Source organism: Monodelphis domestica, chromosome 5, assembly GCF_027887165.1.
Source record: "Monodelphis domestica isolate mMonDom1 chromosome 5, mMonDom1.pri, whole genome shotgun sequence".
NCBI classification, from domain to species: Eukaryota; Metazoa; Chordata; class Mammalia; order Didelphimorphia; family Didelphidae; genus Monodelphis; species Monodelphis domestica.
In genome coordinates this window covers 40666937-40686547 of record NC_077231.1, presented here as the reverse complement: position 1 = coordinate 40686547, position 19611 = coordinate 40666937, and the positions used below count along the sequence as shown (strand labels likewise).

The 19611-nt window shown below is 41.4% G+C and overlaps 1 protein-coding gene across 3 annotated transcripts in view; it reads right to left on the bottom strand.

The window, feature by feature from the left end:
* Window positions 1-16941, bottom strand: part of LEMD3 (LEM domain containing 3) — a 95971-nt gene extending 79030 nt beyond the window's left edge. For 2 of the 3 annotated variants that reach the window (XM_056798397.1, XM_056798399.1), the window contains exons 1-2: window positions 13350-16941; window positions 7455-7484 (exon numbers count right to left, since the gene is read on the bottom strand). In XM_056798397.1, coding sequence (XP_056654375.1) covers window positions 7455-7484; window positions 13350-14832 — 1513 coding nt within the window. In that variant the 5' untranslated portion in view covers window positions 14833-16941. The remainder of the gene's footprint in view (window positions 1-7454; window positions 7485-13349) is intronic. The other variant, XM_056798398.1, reaches the window with a different exon arrangement.
* Between the last annotated feature and the right edge of the window lie 2670 nt (window positions 16942-19611).

Genomic DNA, 19611 nt, shown 5'->3' with positions numbered 1-19611 from the left:
ATGGAAATGCAGTTAGTAAGCATAACTATGAAAGTGAATGGGATTAGGGATAACTAGGTGACAAAGTGAAGAGTCAGTTCTGGAGATGGGAGGTCAAATCTGGCCTCAGATATTTCTTACCTATGTAACCCTGAGCAAGTCTCTTGACCCCAATTGCCTACCCCTTTCTGCTCTTCTCCCTTGGAACCAATACACAGCATCAATTCTAAGATAGAAAGTATGGGTTTAAAAAAAAAGTGAAGGGAATGAGATAACCAATAGGATGGAAACTAGCATACTACAATATGTCTTGTGCAAAAGACACAGTTAGGACAGAAAGATACACAGAGAGTTGAAATGAAGGGCTACAGCAGTCTATAATGTTTCTGCTGAGGTGAAGAGAATAGGGGTAACAACCATGATCTCAGACAAAACAAAAACAAAACCAGACCCATTTGAAAGAGATAATCAAGGTAACTATATTTTGCTAACAGGTACCACAGACAATGAAATAATATTTAAAAAAATTTATAGTACGGTTCTCTGATAAAGGCCTCATTTCTCAAATTAATAGGGGATTGAGTCAAATTTATAAAAATAAGAGCCATTCCCAAATGATGAATGGTTAAGGAATACGAAAGGGCAATTTTCAAAGAAGAAATCAAAGCTATTTATAGTTATAAGGAAAAGTGTTCTAAATCACTATTGATGACAGAAAGGTAAACTAAACAATTCTGAGGGACCACCACACACCTTTCAGAAATGACAAATGCCTGGGAGGGATGAAGGAAAATAAGTATATTAATGAACCACTGTTGGAGTAATAAACTGGCCCAACCATTCTGGAGGAAAATCTGGAACTACCTATGCCCAAAGGACTATAAATCTGTGCTTCCCTTTATACCCTTTGATCCAGCAATAGCAACTAGGTCTATACCCCAAGGGATCAAAGAAAAAGGACCTTTAGGTTCAAAAATACGTATAGAAATTCCTTTTGCAATGGCAAAGAATTGGAAATTGAGGGGATGCTTGTCAACTAGGTAATGGCTAAACAAGTTGTGGTATATGAGTGAAGTGGAGTACCACTGTGCTTATGGGAAATGACAAAGGGTGGAGGAGAGGCCCAGGAAAAAAAATGTGGCAAGACCTATAGGAACTGGTACAAAGTAACATGAGAAGAACCAAGAGTACAATGTCATGATTATGATCACCTGTGAAAAACCTAGCTACTCTGATTAATAAAATAATTTAAGACAATTCCAAAGTACTCATGATCAAGAAAAATGCTATCCGCCTCCTGAGAAAGAACACTGAGCACAAACTTCTCTGGGAGAACTCTGGGAACGAAGGACCAAACATTTTTTAGGTTATATTTGAATGTCAACACAAAAGCATAAAAACGATTTCAACCAGTCAAGTAAATGAAGAAACTAAAATGAGGGGAGGGACATAGTAGGAACAAGAATTAATTCAGTGCTAATTATATGCCAGGCATTGTTAAGTGCTTTAAAAATATTCTCATTTGAAACTGGAGCTCAAATAATTATAATAATAAGACTAAAGTTGACCCAGAAAATACACCTCTCCCTTTCACTAAGGTGGGATACAGAGCTATTGTGGTATGTTGCATACTGAACTTAAGAACAAAAATTCACCCTTGTTACTTTAGGGGAAGGTTCACTGGGTCAGGGTAAGGGGTACTTAGAAATAAATAGGATACAAAACCAAGAGACATCAATAAAATTTTTCACAAAGCATAAAAAACATAAATGGTTCACTAAATTTCCAAAATGTCTACTATTAAAATAAGTGAACATTTAAAAATTGAGTACAAGTTTTCTAAAACAAAGAGAAAAAAGGAAAAAAGAAGGAGGACTTAACATTTTGACTCTAGAAAAATATAAAAAGTGGGTGTTTAACCCTTGATAATTGATACATGGAGACACCCAGGCTTGGCAGCAGCTACTGCCCTGACAAACATGTGCCAGGACAGTAGCAGCCCCCCTTAGGCCTGTGGTATAGAACTCTGAGAAGAAGGCAACCCTTCCAGTTCTTAAAATTACAATTCTATAAACCATTCATGGTCACTTGCTTGAAAAGAATGTGAGATATGTATCTCCTAAAAAGTGATACTGTTTCTTTATTGCTATTTCTCCCTGATGTAGCAAGCACATTTCTTGATAAATGAAGTAAACATGAAGTTCCAAGATGTTTCAGAACATAGTTTGAGAACAGACATTTCATCACAAACTGGTTTTTGTAAACAAGGTAGTTCTCACCACAGATTCCCATATAGCCAACCTCCAGCTTTACATAGCCACATTTTCTATGAATAACCTATGTATGACAATGAATTTATCCTTCTATTCTCGAGTACACAATTTTGGAATCAATCTTAATTCCTTAATCTCCCCCTCACTCAAAAGAACCAATACGTTATCTACTCCTCTTGTCAATTCTACCTTTCTATCTTCTTCATTCTCCTTCCTTTTCTCAGTCACTTAAGTTAATGCAGAACCTCATCACTAGTCATCAGGCCTATTTGCAGGAGTTTATTAACTGTCCTCCCTGTCTCAAGTTTTTCCCTTCTCTAACACATCATCACCATAGCTACCAAGAAATATTCCTAAAATACAAGTCTGACCATGTCACTACTCTTCTGTTCTATAAACTCCAGTGGTTCCTCTCATGGCCTCTAGAATTGAACATAAATTTCCTCTGAATGACATTGAAAATTCTCCACAACTTGGCTCTAGCCTATCTTTAAGAGCCTTATATTTTTCCCTTCACAACCTCTATGGTCCAATTAAACTGGTTTTCTTACTATTCCTCATTGCAACATTCCATCTCCTTGTCTAGAATGCCCTTTCTCCTCACTTTTGTCTCTTAGAATTCCTAGTTTTCTTAGAAGCCCAGGCCAAGGGCCCCAAGTGGCTTTTCCAAATGCTTTCAGCTAGTTCTATCTCTTTGTAGCAGGAGCAGTAAGTATCTCCTAGAGCCCAACCACTTTTCCTAGACATTATTTCCTAGTGCCCTACTCTAAAAAGGGTAGGCTAGAAGATTTTCTTTAAAAGGTAGTGAAATAGGAGTGGGGAAAGGGGGATAGCTAGTAGATAAGAGAACCAAGCCTAGAGAAAGAAGGTTCTAGGTTCAAATCTGAACTCTGAAATTTCCTAGCTGTGTGATCCTGGGCAAGTTACTTAATTTATAAGGGTTTAAAATAAAAGTATTGAAACTAGTCCCCCAAACTTAACTGGCCAAGGGGATAAAAGTTTAAATAAACCACTACCAGTTTCCTGATGGCCTAAAGTACAAAAGTAAGCACACAAAAAACAAAATCCTCTCTTAAAGTTCTGACCTGTAGACCAGCATCTACAGGTCAGACACAGACTCAGGAAATGCTGCACTCAACTGAATCAGAAACTGTAGCCTCATTAATTAACTTTTCCAAGCTGTGACTAAGTAAACTTTCTTTGTTACTTGACAGTCTGCAAATATCTCATTTTATTCCAAATCTGAATCAAAAGTACTAAACTAGTCTAAAGCCTGACATTCCCTCTCCCCCATTAACCTTTACTTACATAGCACATGCTGGCTACCCACTATAAATCTTTGTCTTTGTACCCACAGCACCCAGCACAATATCTGACAAAAACTAGATACTTAATAAACACATTTTGAATGGAGTCTACAATTTTTTTTACCTTTTACACAGTCTTTCAGGGATTCACATTTAATCTACCTCATACAAGAAAGTAGAAAAAAAAATTATGCTTTCTTTCATTTGTATGGAAGAAAAAAGTTGCAAGGAACATTAGTATTCAAAGTAAAGGTGTAGTATACAAAGTGTTAGTAGACAAATCTGTCTTTCCCCAGGTTCTAAACCAGTGAATTGTACATATGACATACTTGCATATGCTGCAAAAAAAAGAAATGTCAAGCATGCCTGTTTCTGCCAATCTTTGGAGACCAAAGATACCCAATCTTTTAAATAATCTGTTATGCCAAGTAAGTCATTTTATCCCCTTCTTCATTTATCTGGCTTTCTCTGGACCTTTTATAGTTGTTTCATCTTTCTTGAAGTAAGAGAACTAGAATTACACTTGGTACTCTCAGTATAAATCCATCTAAGTATTGATGAAAAAGACAGGTTCTGGTCCTTGGGACATTTTAAATATCATTTATGCTCCTCAATTTATTTTGCTCACAGTAAAGTATACTTTCCATGTACATTGGCCAAAAAGGCTTCCCAAATAATTGGCTCTCCAGACCCATTATCTAAGCCTTGGGATTCCTTTAGCTCTTCCCAACTCCTTATTGTCTTCTTTCTTTGACTCTTCTGTAGGCAAACAGTCACTGAATCCTGCCAAGTTCTCCTAGAATTATCTTTCATATTTCTCTCTATTCTTAATGAGAAAGAAAATAATATACTTTCTTAGTTCTGGTCATTCTTGAGTCTAGAGTATTGCATCCAACTATCCTACATGCATTAGAATTAATCTTTCAAATACAAATTCTATTAATCATCTTTGGAAAAAATATTCAGTGCCCTTTATAAAGGATGAATGGCCAAACTCATCAGGCTGACAAAGTTCTACATAACCTAGACTCACCTTACCTCTCCGATATTTTCTCTATCCTCCAACCCTTCTGTTACAGGAAGCTAATCTCCTGCTAACATTTCCAGGCTTACTCCAGACTATCAGCTTTTAAAAATACCCATTCCTTTCCTCATCTCAGTCTATCCAAATTTATTATATCCTTCAAGGTCCAATTCACAATTCTACCACCTGCAAAAGACCTACAGAGATTGCTCAAATCCATGCTGATTCCCTTCTTATGTGAACTTAAGACACTGTATATGGCATTACATTCACCTGGCCCTTATTTATACAAATTCATTAAATGTTGTTTATCTCATGTTTGTTTATGTTACTATACTAAGTTTATGAAAAACCCAATGGCTTTCATGTGGCATTAATATCAAATTTAAGATAGAAGAGCTAAAGGCCATCCAGTCCACTCCATCATTTTATAGAGCATCAAAGAGGAATGTGAACCCAGGTAGATAGTCACTGCTTTTTCCATATTGTACTGCTCCTTCAACTCCTACAACCCTTTCAATCCCTAATAGAATTCTATCCCATATCTTATACCTCTTCCTCTAAAGCTTTTTCCATATTCTGGGATTCATGGTTTCCCCTGAAGACACTGCTACCCCCATCATTCTGTCCAGTACCAGATGCACCTTCTCTCACACTCTCCAGGATCATCTGGATAGAGATGGAGTAGCTGTGTTTCTGGTTTCTCAGGACCTTCCTCACTCAGCTGCCCTAAGGTTCACTCTAACCAGATATATCACCCAATTCAGAGGCTAGTGGCAGTTACTTACCAGTCACAGGGTCATTATCCCTTCTTTTTTTTTTTAATTTTATTTAGTCAATTTAGAACATTATTCCTTGGTTACAAGAATCATATTGTTTCCCTCCCTCCCCCCTTCCCATAGCCAACACCCATTTCCACTGTAATCCTTCTTTCTTAATAATTGCCTGGGCTTACCAACTTCTACCCCAACCCCTGACTTTATATTGGGAGATCTCAAAATACAAACTGACATTCTCTCAAACATTTCTGTGATCTCACCAACTCCTTTACTTTACCCCAGCTACACAAAGGGACAATCAAAGAGATTCTTAACCTTACCATTACTCACCAATTTTCTACTTTACAAGGATCAAAAATTCTGACACTCCTTTATCCCACCATCTTTCCCCATTCCCTGTCTTCACCATGACTGCTAATTTTGCCACTCCTTAGTACTCTCCTGGGCTGTTACCCTTCTCTATGGCTTCCCTACTTACCTTATGAAACTTAATTGTATAATCAGTTCAACTCTGTTTTCTACTCTCAAGTCCTTTGCCCCTTGTCTTATTACCACTTATTCTTTGCCAAACCCAGTACTGGTCATTCCCACCACTCATAAAATTATTAATAGTAATGCTGGAAGGGTCAGCTAGGTGATTCAATGAATGAATTGAGAACCAAGCCTAGAGATGGGGGGGGGGGGGCTATCCTGGGTTCAAATCTGCCTTCAGACATATCCTAGTCATATGATCTGGGCAAGTCACTTTAACCCCAACTGCCTAGCTCTTGATTCTAAGATAGAAGGTAAAGTTTAAAAAAATTGTTGGATAAAGTCAGGAAATCATTCTTACTGGGCCTACTATAAATCTGTTATTTTGATTAGGCCCTATCTTTCAGCAAGGGATTCCTTTTACAACACACTAACTGGTTCTTTTAAGTCCCATAGCAACCTCTATAAACGTCTCATTTCCCAAGTCTCCTACATTACCGACAACAAAAGATTGTGCTTCAGAAGAGGCCATTCTCAGAAACGTCTTTCATCTCTACTATACATCTCAAAAACATGATGGCAAATTGCATTCTCAAATCAAGAGGTAGCTCTTCTCAACAAATCAAATCCCTCTGCTTGAACCTTTGCAATCTAATCCTTTGTCCTTCCAGCAAACTGCTCCAAGGAATCCCTTTTCCTTTTCCAGTCTTTAGTCTTCCTTTATTTTTTTGCTCATTCTCTACTGCCAGCAAATAAGACCAGGCCCTCTCCAACCTTGGGTGACTAGGTGGCACAATGGATAGAGTAGAGTATCAGCCTGGGGTCAAGAAGACTCTTCTTTCTGAGTTCAAATCTGGCCTCAGACACTTACTAGCTGGGTGGCCTGTAACCCTGTTGGCCTCATTTTTCTCATCTGTAAAATGAGCTGGAAAAGGAAATGGCAAACCATTCCAGTATCTCTGCCAAGAAAACCCTAAATGGGGTCATGTTAGAGTAGGACACATTTGAAAATAGCCAAACAATTCTTTCATCCTTTAAAAATAAACAAAAAAAAATCGCCACCCTCATTTAACCCTTACATTCCCTCAACATATTAGAAAAAAAGCTATTTGAAGTAGTTGGCTCCACCTCCTCTCCTTTCCTTTTCTCTTAAACCCTCTGCAATCTGTTTTCAGATTTTATTACTCAACTAAAATTGCTCTCTCCATTTTCCCTTAACTGTCAAAGCTGACAATGTTCTTTTCTTCATCCTAATCCTTACTTACTTACCTGTAACATTTGATACTGGTAACCATGTCTCCTAGACATTCTCTGAGTTTTGCTGATACAGCTCCCTCTAGGTTCTTCTCCTATATGTCTGATTTTTCCATTTACTTTGCTTAACTATAACCCATATCCCACTTATCTCTCCCAACTTCTACCAAAATCATCCCCCCCTATTTCTCAAGGATCTTCCAAAGGACCTCTTCCACACTCTTTCTTGATAAGCTTTATCAATGCCTCTAGGTTTAATTATCACCTCCAAGCAGATCCCAGATCTTCATCTCCAGTTCTAACCTCTCTCCTAACCTCCAAACACTGTTTCACTCACTGCTATAGAACGTTTTTTTTAAACCCTTACCTTCCATCTTGGAAAAAATAAGGATGAACTCTGAATAACAGAAGGAAAAAAAGAAACGAATGAAAATGCAAGGAAAGAGATAACAAAACATACCTTTTCCCTCATAGCAGAGAAGGAAAGGATATAGCTGAATATTACATATGTTATTATACAATGCTTATTAGATGTTTTATATTAATTCTTTTTCTTTGTCACAAAGGTCAGGGAAAAAATAAAACACATCCCCCAAAAATCTTAACTGAAAAAAAAATGAGAATATTGGACCAAATGACCCCTGAAGTCTCTCCCAATTCTAAATCTACAATCCTTTGATTTTCTACTTGAAATAAAACCTAATTTTCTTAGGTATACTATCAAACCAATGAAGCCTACACTTAAATGCTTTCAGATGGGTGCCAAATCCTTTGTCCTTTTGACACTGTCTTTTACAAGAGACTACTCACTTTGAGAACCCTAGAACTGTTGAATAACTTAAAATCTGAGTTGGTACATCTCCTTTTCCACCACTAGTAGTCAATGGGTTAACATAACATCTGTAAAAAAACATAATTCTAAATTTAAGAAGTATCATTAAGTTCTCTAAAAAATTAAAAATGCTGAGTACTTAGATTAATCATAGGCTATTACAAAAATGTTTTATTTCTCTTTATGTTTATGACCATTTTAAATGGAATATAACAATTAAATTTTATATGCTATTATCTTCTATTTGACTTTTCTCTTTTAATCTTTATAACCTGGTGAGCTAGGAAGGTTAGGCATCATTTTCCCTATTCATAGTCGAATAAACCTATGTTCAGATTTTCCAAGGCCACAGACCCAGAATTAGGATAAGTCTCAACATTACATGATAGTACTTCATTCACCATTTGCTAAAATACACCTGTAATTTTTCTCAAGTTTTTGAAAAGCAAATATCTAACAATGTTCACAGCTGCTATATTTCTGTCACTCAACTCATTAGGGATAAGAAAACAGGGAAAGTCATTCAACTGGCTCTGACCCACCTTCTCAGCTGGATTTCACAAGGCTTCACACGTGCGGTCTACTCTACACAAACCTGACTCCTGTTCCTGCATTCAGCCCTGCCTTTACCTTTAAGGATTTTCTTACAACATCCCTCATGTTTGAAAAGGATTTCTTCATGATCTTCACCAGCTAAAATCCCTTCCTTCCTTCAAGGCCCAAATCAGGTTTCTGCTCCTCTTCTGATCATTCTGATCTATACTCAACAGAATGTGCCACCTGTGCTAGCCTGCCCAGTTCACAGACCACCCCCATTAGCTCTCCCACCAGCTGAAGTTATGGAAAGCTTTGAATGTGTTCTAGAAATAATCAAAGAGCCACTTGAGAACTTTAACAGAGGAGGGACACACTGAACTATGTATTGTAGAAAAACATATTTAGTCCCATAGTTATTAAGGTAAAATATTAAGGTAAAGTTACAGTTGGGAAAATTAGAGGAGAGGCCAGTTAGGAAATCTCTTGGACTGTTCAGAAATAAGCAAAGTGATGAGGTCCTGCCTTAATAAGTGTTAGATGGTGGTAATGGAAAGGAAGAACCAAATAAGGGACATTATCATTTTGAAAGATCTGATAGAACTTGGGTAAATGATTAGATCAGGAGTTTAAGAAGCAGTGGATCAATGTTTGTAGAATAAGATAAAAGAAAAAATGGTGGTGAAATAGGGAAGTTAGAAGTGGAAGCTAATTTTCCTAGGAAGTTAATGAGATTTAGGTTTTTGGATTGTTGAATTTGAGGTGATGGCCAGACATCCTAGAGATGGTAATGATAGGATCCTTGGTCAATTATGAGTTGGACTAAGTGCTTTGAAGTTCTCTTCTCAATCTTGTGTGATTCTGGTAACCAAATACTCGTAGTCCAGCAAATAAAATATGTACACAGCTTCCCTCTTGATGCTAGACCAAAGGTTCGACTTCTAAATCCCAAAATCAGTTTAGCCCCTCTATGATCTAACTTCTCTACTCCAGGACCAAATCATCCAATTGCTCATTGTTAAATTTTCAGTGTATTTATATCTCAAAAAACTGGCAAATATTATAAACAAGGGCTTGATTTATTGGTTTTTTTTTTATTGTCTAGACTGTAGAAAGTGAAGAATATGTTGATAAGGATTAAACTAGAGTGTGTTATGTGTACATATTTTTTAGCCAGTCCAAAATGTTAAAAATTTACCAGCACACCCCTAGGTACACTACACATTTTTGTTCTCTAACCTCAAATGGGCTCACAAAGTTATACAGTCTTTCCTCCATAGGCACTTCTTTATTGATTTCTACATTGGTAAGCAACTGGTAAGCTTGGTAAGCCTTCCCCTTCTCTGAAGAGTCAACATTCCTCTCAATCAGAAGATTTCTGTTACTTAGAATATCAAGACCATCTACTGTGTGCTTGGCTCATCTTCTCTACTTCATACCTGAAAACTCTTCGATTTCAACTCCCATTCTCTCTTTTTTTGCTCCTATCTCTGAAGGAAAAGTGACACTGGTGTCACTGCCAATGCTTAGACTCTTGCCCTTTATTCCAGTCTCGTAGCCTCTGGGAGCTGGCCCCTTCTTCTCTTCTTCAAACTCTCTTTACTGTAGGTATTCCAATTATTTCCTCATATTTTTTTTTTACTACTTGCAAACCCAAAGGACCTGCCCCCCCATCCACCTGAAAAAAAATCACTTAACCCTGCCATTCCTGTCAAAATAAGTCATTTTATTCTCCTTTTCCCAAAAATGGTCTATCCTGGTTACATCCCCTTCCTCATCATCCATTCCCTTCACAACTGTCCTCTGACCTGATAACTCCATGGAAACTGCTCTCTTCAATATTACTAAGAATCTCGATGGCTAAATTCAACAGCCTTTTGTCAGTACCGGTTCTATTTAACTTCTCTGTAGCTCTTAACACTAATGATTACTCACCCACTCTTGGTTACTCTAGTCTCCTGTCTTCTGTAATGCAGATCTTTATAGTTTGTCCATTTCTTTGTGAGATGACCGGATATTTCTCTCATCCCTAAAAAGTGGGTATCCTTCTTCCCTCTCTACACACTCTCCAAAGGATTTTATAGGCTATTATAGGTTCAATTATCTCTATGAAGATGACTACCAAATTGATAAGAGTGCAGGACCTGCAGTCAGGAAGACCTGGGTTCAAATCCACACTCTTATCAAATCCACACCAGATTCTTACTAGCTATGTGACCCTGGGCAGTCACAACCCCTGTGTACCTCAGTTTCCTCATCTACTGTTGTACCTATTTCCAATGGTCATTTCGGACCAAATGAGATAATATCTGTAAAGTATTTTTCAAACTTTAAAGTTGGGGGCAACTGGGTAGCTCAGTGGATGGAGAGCCAGGCCTAGAGATGGGAAGTCCTAGGTTCAAATCTGGCCTCAGACACTTCCCAGAGGTGTGATGCTGGGCAAGTCACATAACCCCCATTGCCTAGCCCTTACCACTCTTAGATCTTGGAACCAATACAAGGTATTGAAGAAAGGTAAGGATTAAAAAAAAAAAGCACTATTCTAAGTGCTAGTTTGTTGTGTTGTGTTTTTTAATAGAGATTTACTGGAGATAAGAAAACTGAGCCTCATATCCAGCCCAAATTTATGTCACCAAATGCCTGCTGGGTATCTATCAGGGTGTCCCCAAAGTCATTCCAAAGTCAGCATGTCCAAAATGTAATTCCTTATCTTTCCCCTAATATATATATATTCTGCTTTCTAACCCTCTTTTTTGCTAGTGTAGCAGTCTTTCTAGTCTCCCAGGTTTACAACTTTGAAGTCTCCTCTAATTCCTTCCCCATAGACATACAATCAGTTGTCAAAGCCTCAGACCATCCTTCAGGATCTTTTGTAAAAGCCCCCTTCTCTTCACTCATTCAATCAGAACCCCAATTCAAGGCCTCATCTCCTTTGCCAGGACCACTGAAAGAGCCTAAATGGTTTAGGTCTGTTGGCCTCCAGTCTTTACATTGTCCTATTCATTTGAACATTCCTATCCAATGCCCAATAAAAATCCCAAAACACGTCTGTCCATATAATGCCTTTGCTCAAAAATTTTCAGGCCCTCTCTCTCCTGCCCCTGGGATAAAATAAAAAGTTCTCAGCATATTACACTTGGCGCTTCCACAATTTGCACTCATCCACATTTCCAGACATTTTATATTATTCCCATTTAATCATTCCAGGCAAATTAGCCAAAGCCAGCACTCCCTCTCTAAGCCTTTTTCACCTGGAATGGAATCTCTCCTCACCTCTGCCCTAGACTCCCTCAAAGTTCAAGTCAAGTGCTACCTCGAACATGAGGCTTTTCCTGACTACCTACTCCCTAGTGCTTTCTCCCTTTCAAATTATCTTGTACTTACTTATCTATGAACATGTTATAACAACCCAGTCGAATTTGACATCCAAGACCGGGATTTATTTTTTAACTTGGCGTTTCCTAGTGCCTGGGTATCATGTTTTACAAAGAGTAAGAAACAGTGTTTACGGTTTGTGAACTGAATTCCAAAAGACAACAGCAGTAGTCAATTACTGTTGACAGTTTTAGGACCAACATTTAAATGTATCCAAGTCAAGCACTATTTGGACTCTCCACTTTCTGGGCAGTGAAAAGAGTGAAGGATTAGTATCAAAGGACTTAGGTTTGATTCCCAGCAACACCACTTTCCTACCTGGTGTAACCCTGAATCTTCGTTCTTGATTTGTAAAAGAAACAAATTCGTAACCTCATGGTCCCTTCGAGCTCTGAATTTAGGATCCTATAACCCAATATGGGGTTTGCTAGCCATTTTTCTAGGAAATGTACCCCATATTCCCCAAAAAGCCTAATCACCCCTGCTAAAGAGCTATAAATGATGCTCTCAAACTTCTTAGAATGAGCATACAGTGACTGTTTAGTGTAACCTAGGGCCAAGAAATCTAAAAACAAATGTTTAACTATTTAGCAACAGCACTCATCCCAGGTGAGCAGGGGGCGCTTTTTGACTCTGAGAACTCTTCTTTGGGTGTGCTGTTTCTATTCTCCAGGAAGGTACCATTTTTCATATTTGAGAATACATGTTTAACAGTTTAAAGAGCCCTGATATTTCAATATGAGAGGAAGTTTTCCCACTAAATAAGGTGTCCATAAGGTAAAAAAAGACTTGCCAATTATTTTTTAAAGACTATTATTGAATTTCAAGGCAGAATGCAGATTTAGAGCTGGAAAAGTTCTTTGGGTCATCTAGTCCAACTCCTAATCTGGGGCAAGAAAACAGCCCCAGAGAAGTGCCCTGACTTACCCAGGAAGCAAAAAGCAGAACATGAATTTAAATTCTGAGCTTTTGACTCCAGACCCATTGCCCTTTAGGGCTTGCTTTTCGATTTATAATAGTGACTTTCTGCTCTTTTTCTCTAGTGTTTCTGACTTCCTGTATAACCTTCCAGTAACAAATGTTTCAAACCCGAACAGATAAACTATTCTGATGATGGGGAAGCGACTGTTCGAGAAACAGCTTGCTGGCCACCACTTCAAACCTTGTTTTTGATCCCAAAGTGTCACCTAAAATAAAATGACAACAACTGCAGTAAATGGTGTGGTCAGAGACTAGGGCCCGGATCTGCGATTTCACTGGCGTAGGGAACTCCTGGTGGAGGAAATACCCCCACCAAGGCTGATCAAACACCTTGCTCAGAAACGTACAGCTGTGACTTAACAGAACTGCCTGCAGAGCGCGGAGACGTTAAGTCACCCAGACCGTCTGAAGCCGGGGCCAAGGCCAACAAATCTCCTCTGCTCCCCCACACAGTCCCCGTCAACCAGAGCATGGGAGACCCAGGTCGCCCCCACCTCTGCCAGGGGAAGAAAAGGGCCTTCACCACCCAGCCATACTTACTGTTGAGTGTCCCATCCTCGGACACCCCGGTGCCTCTCATGCCGAGATAGGTGAGTCCAAGTATCAGGAAAAATAAGCAAGCGGCAGTCAAGAGAAACATAGACAGGTAGTGGGCACTGAAGCCCCCTGTGGTGGACACCTCCTCGCGTTTGAACTGCTGGAGGAGCTCCTCCTCGGGCTCGGAAAGCTTCTGCTTGCTGTAGGCGGTTTTCAGGTAGGTGTGATTAGAGCCCGTGTGATTGGAGTGATTGATCCTGAGTGGGGGGGAGGAGGTGGCGCCCATCTGAGGGCCGTGCGGGAGGCTGTTGGCGTAGACCCTGGGGGGGTCCAGGTGAAAGCCCCCCACCCCAATGTGGTTGTTGGTTGGGCTATCCAGGCTCAGATCCCCGTCGGGGAGGGGCTGCTTCTTGGAGTTGAGGCGGTATCTGGTGACGGGACTGCAGTCCAGGGGGTCTCCGGCCCCACCATCCTCCGGTCCTCGCCTCCGGTCTAGACTGCCAGCGGCGGCCCGGTCATTGCCGAGGCCGCCGCCTGCTGCCGCTGCCGCAGCAGCCACCGCGGAGGGGGCTTTGCTGAGGCCCCGCCTGGGCCGAGCGCGGAGCAGTGAGTCGTCCCTGAAGAGCGGCCGGGCGGCGGCCACGTCGTCCTGCTCCTCCTCCTCTTCGGAGTCCGAGTAGTTCTCCCGGCAGATGAAGGGGAGGAGCCGGCTGCCGTTCACGGGCCGGCCGGTCCAGCGCAGTTCCTCACCCTCCGGGTCCCTCTCGCCGCCGCCGTTCTCCGCTCCTTCTTCCGCGTCCTCCGGCGCGCCCTCCCTCCCTGATGACCCCAGGGGGTCCGGGGCAGACGCAGGTCTCCGGGCCCCCCACCACGCGTGCGGCTTCCTCCTCTCGGCGGGCTGGCCGGGGCCCCCCTCGCTGTCGGCCAGGGGCGCGGGCTTCACTCCGCCGCGGGACTGCAAGGCGGCCCGCTCCTTCCTGCCGCCGCTGGCCTGGTCCCTGGGGCTGGCCTCGGCGTCTGACTCGTCCGAACTGAAGCCCAGCAGCACCTTACTACCGCCGCCGCCGCTGGCGGCGGGGGCGGCCGTCGCCCCGGCGGCTCCGGGCGGATTATCGGGGGCTGAGGCCGAGCCGCGGCTGAGAGCCCCCGAGGTCCGCAGGTACGAGAGGTCGCCCGAGAGCGGTCGGCCCCCCATGCTGGTGGCGGCTGTGGCCGCCCCCGCCCCTGGAGGCGCCCCCACGGCCGCCGCGTTATTGTTGTAGCTGTTCCGCGTCTTGGCGCTGCGGCCCCCGGTGCGGTGCTGCTGCTGCTGCTGTTGCTGCTGCTGTTGCTGTTGCTCTTCCTCGCGGAGCTTCTTCAGTTTCTTCAGGTAGACAGGCCGGGTGCTCTCCGTCACTGGGCCGGGAGACAGGCCGTAACGGCGGAGCTGAGAGAAAAGCTCCTCATCCGAGAGCTGCTGAGCCGCCGAAGCCGCCGCAGCCGCCATTTTCTCTCCTGGGTGTTTTACAAGCTCCGCGCTACCGGAAGTGACGCGCCCACCCTAGACCCTGAACTAGACCCGTCGGCGTTGGCCTTCCCGAGCCGGCGACGCCTGGGCCAATGGGAGGCGTGGGAAGGACTCACCTGAGCGGGAAGGGTCCACGTAAGGTGCGGCGGCTGGGCGGCAGCGGGAGGTTGAGGGGGGCGGGAGCTCGTCGCGCACTCTCGGGGGAGGGGGCTTCCCCACCCTCCTAGACTTGGGGGGAGGGAAGGCTGGCCGGCGCCGAACGTGCGTGGGCTCCTCGCGCTCAGCCTCTGGCAGCGCCTTCTGGGGGCACCTTGACCGCTGCCTCCCCCGCCGGTTCAGACCACTGAGAGAGGAGAGGATGGAGAGGGTGCGCCCAGCGTCCAGCTCCTTTTGTCTCCCCTTACCCCGATCTGGGGGAGCTCCCGTCCCACTCTTCCTGATCTTCCTGCTTGCTTTCTTATTTAATCCCCCCCTCCCAAATAAAAAACCTACTTCTCAAGCGGGACCTTTATTCAGGAGGAGGGGGGAAAGGGAGGAGGAAGAAGAAGGAAGACTGGTGGGTTTCTGGATGGCTGAAAGGGTCCAGGGCTAACATGCATTTTCTAGAGTCATGGCTGCCAGGCCCCTAACCTGGTGTAAGAAACACGATTTCCTGTATTCCACAACTCCCCATTTTTAAACTCTGGTCACTCCAGGCCTGTAATGTCCAACTGTATTTATTTTTGAAAGGCAACCGAATTAAATGAATCTGGTTTGGAGACTTTGAGAGTCTCTGGACTATTTTGAGATCACAGAGGGGGTCAATCAGGAGGAGATCGCAAAACCATTTTTGATTATTTACTCCTCTAGGACTGGGTATACAGGTTTGAACGTTTTGATGAAGAATTTCTGGGAGTAGAGAAGCCATAAAAACCTGATGTTATCTTTTCACTCCCACAGTCTTGGCATTCAAGGCCCTTTCTGAAGATGGCAGACCATTGTTCAACCCCGTGAACATTCTGCAACCTTTCCCTGAAAACCACAAATACTGTGGTTGCTTTTTTCAACCCCCTGAATACTACAAGAAAATACTTAGCTCTGGGCTTTTGTCAAAGAATATCACAGGGAAAACACTTGAATACTGTTTCATCCTGTCCCTGAGCATTTAAATCTGAGGCTTTGAAACTAGAAATGTATTATTTTTGCATATTGAGGGGGAAATGGTTACAAACTTGCCACCTATACAATTTTTGTTAAATCTTGACTCTTCTGTGACCCCAAGGGCTATAGCACACTAGGTCCTTCTGTTCTACATCATCTCTGGAAGCTCGCGTTCGTTTTCCTCTACCTTCCCCTTTTCCTTTTGTCTTCAACTGTTCCCAACATCAGAATCATTTCCAATGAGTGGGGTCTTCTCATTATGAGGCCAAAGTATTTCAGCTTCAGTATTTATCCTTCCTACGAATGGTCCAAATTAATTTCCTAAGTATTAGCTGATTTAACTCCATACTATCCAAGGGTTTCCCAAAAGTTCTCCAGCCTGGCAATTCAAAAGGTAAATCCAGCAGAGCTCAGCCATACACATTGCTACTGGAAAAAATCATAATTTTGCCTATAAGAACCATTTTTGGCAAAGTGATGTCTCTGCTTTTTGTTATGCTGTCCAGGTTCACCAGGTCCTTCCGACCAAACATCTTTTAATTTCATAGCTACAGTGGCCATCTGTAGTGATCTTTGAGCCCCTACATTTATAAAATCTGACATTTCTTCTCCCTCTATTTGCTGAGAATTATAGGACCAGCATGGAGATCTTAGTTTTGAGGTTTGTTTGTTTTTTTAGTATTAAGCTTCAAGTCATCTTTCCTCCTTTCACTCCCCTCTTTCACTTTGTGATAAAGGATGGAAAGAAAAAGTCCAAACCTTTCCATCCTTTATCACAACCTTCATCAAGAGTTTTACTAATTTTTTCACCTTCTGCTGTCAGATACCATAAGATATCCGCCTATATGAGATTATTGCTATTTCTCCAAGAAATCTTTCTTCTGGCTTTTGATTCATCCAGTCTGGTGTTTCAAATGATGTACTATGAATATAAAGTTAAATAAGGTAGCAATATACAGCCTTGTCTTACTCCTTTTCCAAGCTTAAATCAGTCAATTCTCCTGTGTTCGATTCTGTTGCTTCTTGACCTGCAGACACATTTCTCAGGAGACAAGTAGGATGATCTGGTAGTCCCATCTTTTTTACAAACTTGCCACTGTGTGTGTGTGTGTGTGTGTGTGTGTGTGTGTGTGTGTGTGTGTGTGTGAGTCAGAGAGAGAGAGAGAGAGAGAGAGAGAGAGAGAGAGAGAGAGAGAGAGAGAGAGAGAGAGAGAGAGATCCACAATCAAAGGCTTTAGTGTAGTAGTCAATGAAGCAGAAGTAGATTTTTTTTTTCCTGGAACTTCTTGCTCTCTCTATAGTACATCCAATACAGTAATCCCTCACCCATACCAAGAGTTATGTTCCAGAGGCACCCCATCTTACACACACATACACACAAAGGTAAAAATCAGCAAAGTAGCAAGAGAGCAAACAAACCAATGCTACAGTCACTGAGCCAATCAGTACCCAGGATACAGAACACAGCTCTGTGGTTGGTTGCCTTTCATTCCATCAGCCAATAGTGTGTCCTGTACAGTCTCATATTGGCAAACTTGCACAAGGGGTAGTGGCATACTGCTTTTCCATTGTGTACAGAATAGTACTCATCCACAAAATCCCACAATATAGCAAAAACTACTAGATACAGAATTAAATTTTGTTTTTGTTTTTTAAGAAGCCACAATAAGTGAACCACAGTATAGCAAGATATGACTGTATTGGCAATTTGGTCTCTGGTTCCTCTGCCTCTTTGAAATCTAGTCTACTCTTCTAGTAATTTATAGTTCACGTATTGCTTAAGCCTAGCTTGCAAAATCTTAAGCATAAATTTGCTAGTATATGAAATGACTACATTTATTTAACAATTTGAATGTCTTTGTCATTGCCCTTTTTTAGGATTGGGCCATAAACTGATTTTTTTCCAATCTGGTGGCCACTTTTTAGTCTTCCAAATTTACTGACATAATAAGTATAGCACTTTAATATCATCTTTTAGATTTTTAAATGGGCCAGGCAGAACTCTGTCACCTCCACTGTGGAACAAAAAAAAAAAATACATTATGTTTTAGTGCCATGTCATGAGTAACTAACTGCAAATTTTATAACTTCTTATGGGATCACAAAATTTCTATGAGAAGACCCAAGAAATCATCTTATCCAGCCCATGCCTTATTCCAGACCGGTGGCTATCCTACTGGGAGATGAATATCAGTGCAGTGCAAAAAGGCTACAGAGTCTGTTGAGCATAGATAAATAATAAGGTTGTTGATGCAGTAAAAATGTACTTTTGAGCCCCGATTGTAAAGCATTTACCATAATGCCTAACAAATAGTAAGCACTATATAAATGTTAGGTGTTATTATTACCTTTCATTGTAAATATACTACAAAAAATGAGGACAAGAGGGATGTTTCTGAACTCCTTGATTTATTTGGTCTTCATTCTTCTCAAAAAAAAATTTTTTCCTTATGTTCCTCATTCTTGCAAAACTTTAGTTTCAGTTTTTAAGGAGAAACTTTTTAATTATTAGAGCTGTCCAAAAGTAGAATGATTGCCCTGGGAAATACATGATAATTTTTCCCTCAAGAAAATGATTGTCAAATAGAGAATGAGTGACCACTTGTGTTTATTGTGGGGAAAATTCTTGAAGAATCAGTTGATGACCTCTGGGTTCCTTCTAACTCTCCAATGCTCAGAGATTCTGTTGGTTTTGGTGAGTTGTTTTTTTTTTTTGGGGGGGGGGAAATTTCTAAAACTTAAACTTAAAATTGCATCAAAACTTTTGGAACACCCTGAACTCACATAGGTCTTCCTAACTATTGAAATGATGAAAAACTAAAAACAATTTCTATATATCAGGGTATATAATGGCCATTGTGATATATCAGTGTAATAGAATGCACTTGGCATTAAAATTACATGTAAAGAATTACAGTAAGCTGCAATAACCAAAAATTAAGAAAATAGCTGGAAGAATAGTATATACAATGACAAAGAAGTTTTTTAAGCTGTACTTTAAGAGATGTAAAGTGGGTAAGTTGGTGGTGTAAATTTATAGCAATGAGAAGATAACTGTTCTTGGAGTTAGAAAAGCCTAATTCTAGCTTTGAAGCGTGAATAATCCCCTTAACCACTTAGCTTTAATTTCTTCATGGGTAAAATGGGGGGTTTGACGGTGCTAGTTGGCACAGTGAATGGTGTGCCAGACCTGGAATCAGGAAGACTCATCTTCCTGAGTTGAAATCTGGACTCAGACACTTACTAGATGTTTGACCCAGGGCAAGTCATTTAACCCCTTTTGCCTCAGTTCTTCATCTGTAAAATGATCCTGAGAAGGAAATGGCAAATCCCTCCAGAATCTTTGCCAAGAAAACCCCAATTGGTGTCACAAGGAGTCTGACATGACTGAAAAACAACCAAAGAACTACACCAAAACAAGGATTATAATACTTGTACAACCCATATCATATCAGAGGGTAGTTGTAAGGAAAGAATTTTGTAAATCTTGGAGGGAATAGGGATGGGACCTATTATTTCATTAGCATGTGGAAACTTCTTTTGTGATCCAAAAGGACAGGAAGTGGAGGCTTCGGTGCCCACTTCTCTTTATCTCTCTTTAATTGTTGCCTGCTTATT